This window comes from Acomys minous (genome assembly GCF_964271855.1).
Source record: "Acomys minous genome assembly, chromosome: 14".
NCBI classification, from domain to species: domain Eukaryota; kingdom Metazoa; phylum Chordata; class Mammalia; order Rodentia; family Muridae; genus Acomys; species Acomys minous.
Window position 1 is genome coordinate 20,760,434 of NC_140496.1, and position 3,293 is coordinate 20,763,726.

Sequence of the window (3,293 nt, forward strand, 5' to 3'; positions counted from 1 at the left end):
GATTACAGATTCATGCCACTGGCTGTCCCAGAACTCACTGTAGACCAGGCTGTCACTGAACTCAGAGATCTGCCTGCCTCTGCCTCCACGGTGCTGGAATTAGAAGTGTGCACCACCACCTGACTACGTTCACTTTTTTTGTTGTTGTTGGTATTTTGAGACAGGGTTTCTCTGTGTAGCCTTGGCTGTCCTGGACTCACTTTGTAGCCCACACTGGCCTTGAACTCACAGTGATCCACCTGCTTCTGCCTCTTGAGTGCTGGGATTAAAGGTGTATGGCACCATGCCCGGCCCTTCTTTTATTTTTTTAAAAAGGGGTTCTCATTACTAAGTTCAAGGGTGAGCTTGAACTTGCGGCAATTCTTCTGCCTCAGCCCACTGGGTGCTGGGTTTAAGGCATGACTTGCCACATCTGGCTGCCCAGGACAAGTTACGAACCAGGCTCATCCAGCTTGTCCTAGAGGTGGTCTCTGGGGTCCTTACACACTAAGGATGATGTCCTCTCGTGACTGGGGCTGGAGAGGTGAGTGAGTGAGGAGGGCACCAGAAAGATCTGTAAAGACCGAGCTTATCATGTGGGAGAGGCAGAGAAATGCACATCCACCGTCCCTGGCATAAGCTAGTGCCAAGGTGCAAGCACTCTCCCTGATGTAAGAGCATTTCCGGCTCTTTTGGCAGAGGATCCAGGTTGGCACGCTTTCAAGGTTTTATTCATTCAAAGAAAAGCTCTGCCAAGGAGGCTGAACGAGGTGATAACTAGGGAGAGCAGAAGGCAAGGAAAGGAACTACGCCAATCCCCAAGGGCTCCTCAGGCAAGCCCAGCTCACCTTTTAAAATATTTTTAAATTAATTTCTTTTTTTTTTGCAAGATAACTAGTCTTGTCTATATTTTTTAAGATTTATTTATTTATTATTATGTATACAGTGCTCTGCCTGCATGTACACCTGCAGGCCAGAAGAGGGCGTTAGATCTCATTATAGGTGGTTGTGCGCCACCATGTGGTTGCTGGGAATTGAACTCAGGACCTTTGAAAGAGCAGTCAGTGCTCTTAACCTCTTAGCCATCTCTCCAGCCCCTTAATTTAATTTCTATTTTTGCCTGATGTATGTCTGTGCACTGTGTGTATGCAGTGTTGGTGGAGGCCAGAAGATGGCGTTGTAGCTCCTGGAGCAGCAGTTCCAGATGGTTATGAACCATGATGTGGGCCTGGGAATTAAACCCAGGTCTTCCAGGAGAGCAGGCAGTGCTCTTAATCACTCAGCCATCTCTCCAGCTGCAAGATTTAAAAAAAAAAAGATTTCTATTTATTTTATTGCTCTATGTGTGTATGCTACATTTATGTGGGTGCCCACAGAGGTTAAGAAAGGTCATTCATCCTCTTAGAGCCGGAGTGCCAGGTGGTTGTGAGTCACTCCACATGGGTGCTGGTAATCCAGCTTGGGGTCTTTGAAAGAGCGGCGAATCTGGCCCCCAGACCGCCTTTTTTTTTTTTTTTTTTTTTTTTTTTTTTTTTTTTTAGTTTTTCGAGACAGGGTTTCTCTGTGTAGCCTTGGCTGTCCTGGACTCTCTTTGTAGACCAAGCTGGCCTTGAACTCACAGCAATCCGCCTGCCTCTGCCTCCCAAGTGCTGGGATTAAAGGCGTGCGCCACCACCCTAACCCCCCCCTCCCCCCCACCCCCCCCACCCCCCCACCCCCGGCCCCCAGACCAACTTTTGAGGCTCACTTACAGTACAGACTGCAGGACTGCTCCTGTACAGACTGCCGGGCTGCTCCTGTGACTTACCTTTGTGTTCTGTGTCTCTCCAGAGTGGCATTCTGCATTTCTGTGGCTTCCAGGTCCTAGAACCTCAGTTGGCATACAGCATTGGCCACACGCCACCAGATGCCCGAACGCAGATCCTAGAAGGATGGAAGAAACGTCTGGAGACTATCTGGGATGAGACGCCACTCTATTTTGCTCCAAGCAGCTTGTTTGACCTAAATTTCCAGGCAGGATTCTTACTGAAAAAGGAGATTCAAGAAGAGCAGAAAAATAACAAATTTGGCCTTTCCGTGGGCCATCACCTGGGCAAGTCCATTCCAGCGGACAGCCAGATCAAAGCTAGAAAATAAGATTTCCTCCTCCCCCCCACAACATGTAGTTAAAGCTAGGTATCTTCTTTTTCAGCTTGCCTGACTTGCTTTCATTTTTCCCTTTGTTCTATGAGGATAGGAAAAGTAGGCTCGCCTCATACATTTTTGGACAGCTCTCTCATTGAGTGTATGGCTGTGACAGCAATATGAACAAAATCAGATTAGGAGCCACAGGTGGCCTGGGATAGGAAGGAGAGAGAGAGAGAGAGAGAGAGAGAGAGAGAGAGAGAGAGAGAGAGAGTAGAAGCGAGCTGAAAAATACACTTCCAGGCCATCTATGCAAGTATCCCCTTTACTTAGGGCTAGCCCTGGCTAGCTGGCATCCAACTCCCTAGTGACTTGTTTCTCTTAATTATATCTCTGTGGTTTAAGGCAGAAGGGAATTGCTCAAAGAAAACAATGGCTGAAGGACTGCCTTGTTTTGTAGTTAGCAAGCTAGAGTCTGTTTATGATACATCTTGGTTTCAATTACTGTGTGCCCTGCTTGACAAATGCCTCCCCGGGGTGAGGGGGTGGGGTGGGGGCGATTTCCCGGCAACTCTTCTCTGTCTTGTACACAGCACACCCAGGTCCTGGGAAATGAATACTAAAACTGGTCTCTGTCTCATTCTTCCTAGTCGTTTTTTGTTTTTTGATTTTGTTTTTTTCCCCTAGAAATAAATGAACACATTGGATGATGGTGCATGCGGTTAAGCCCTTCAGTAATTAAAAACAATAGCCTCCTACTGAGATGGAGAGATGGCTCAGCAGCTAAGAGCACTTGTTGCTCCTGCAGAAAACCTATACAGAGACAACAGCTGTTTCTAACTCCTGTTCCAAAGGATCCAGCGCCCTCTTCTGGCCTCTGCAGGCACTGCATGCACATAGTGCACAGACATACATACAAAGCAAAAAACGGGTGTACACATAAATTAATCCTAAATGCCAAAACAAAAACCAGTAGCCTTCCAGCAAAAGAAACAGTTTCATCTATACAAATGTCTGGAAGGTTTTTCTTTAATGTTGTGAAATCAATGACAGTTCTATTTTTATTTTTGGTTGTGAGCCTAGTCTAGTTTTTGTTTGTTTGTTTTTGTTTTTGTTTTTGAGACAGGGCTTCTCTGTGTAAGAGCCCTTGTTGTCCTAGAACTCTCTTTGTAGACCAGGCTGGCCTTGAA

General features: G+C 46.6%; 1 protein-coding gene across 1 annotated transcript in view; it reads left to right on the forward strand.

Annotated features, from left to right (window-relative positions):
* NQO1 (NAD(P)H quinone dehydrogenase 1) overlaps positions 1-2,815 on the forward strand; it is a 13,810-nt gene extending 10,995 nt beyond the window's left edge. Inside the window, exon 6 of the mRNA XM_084757333.1 lies at positions 1,810-2,815. Coding sequence (XP_084613459.1) covers positions 1,810-2,115 — 306 coding nt within the window. The 3' untranslated portion in view covers positions 2,116-2,815. The remainder of the gene's footprint in view (positions 1-1,809) is intronic.
* Positions 2,816-3,293: the final 478 nt, after the last annotated feature.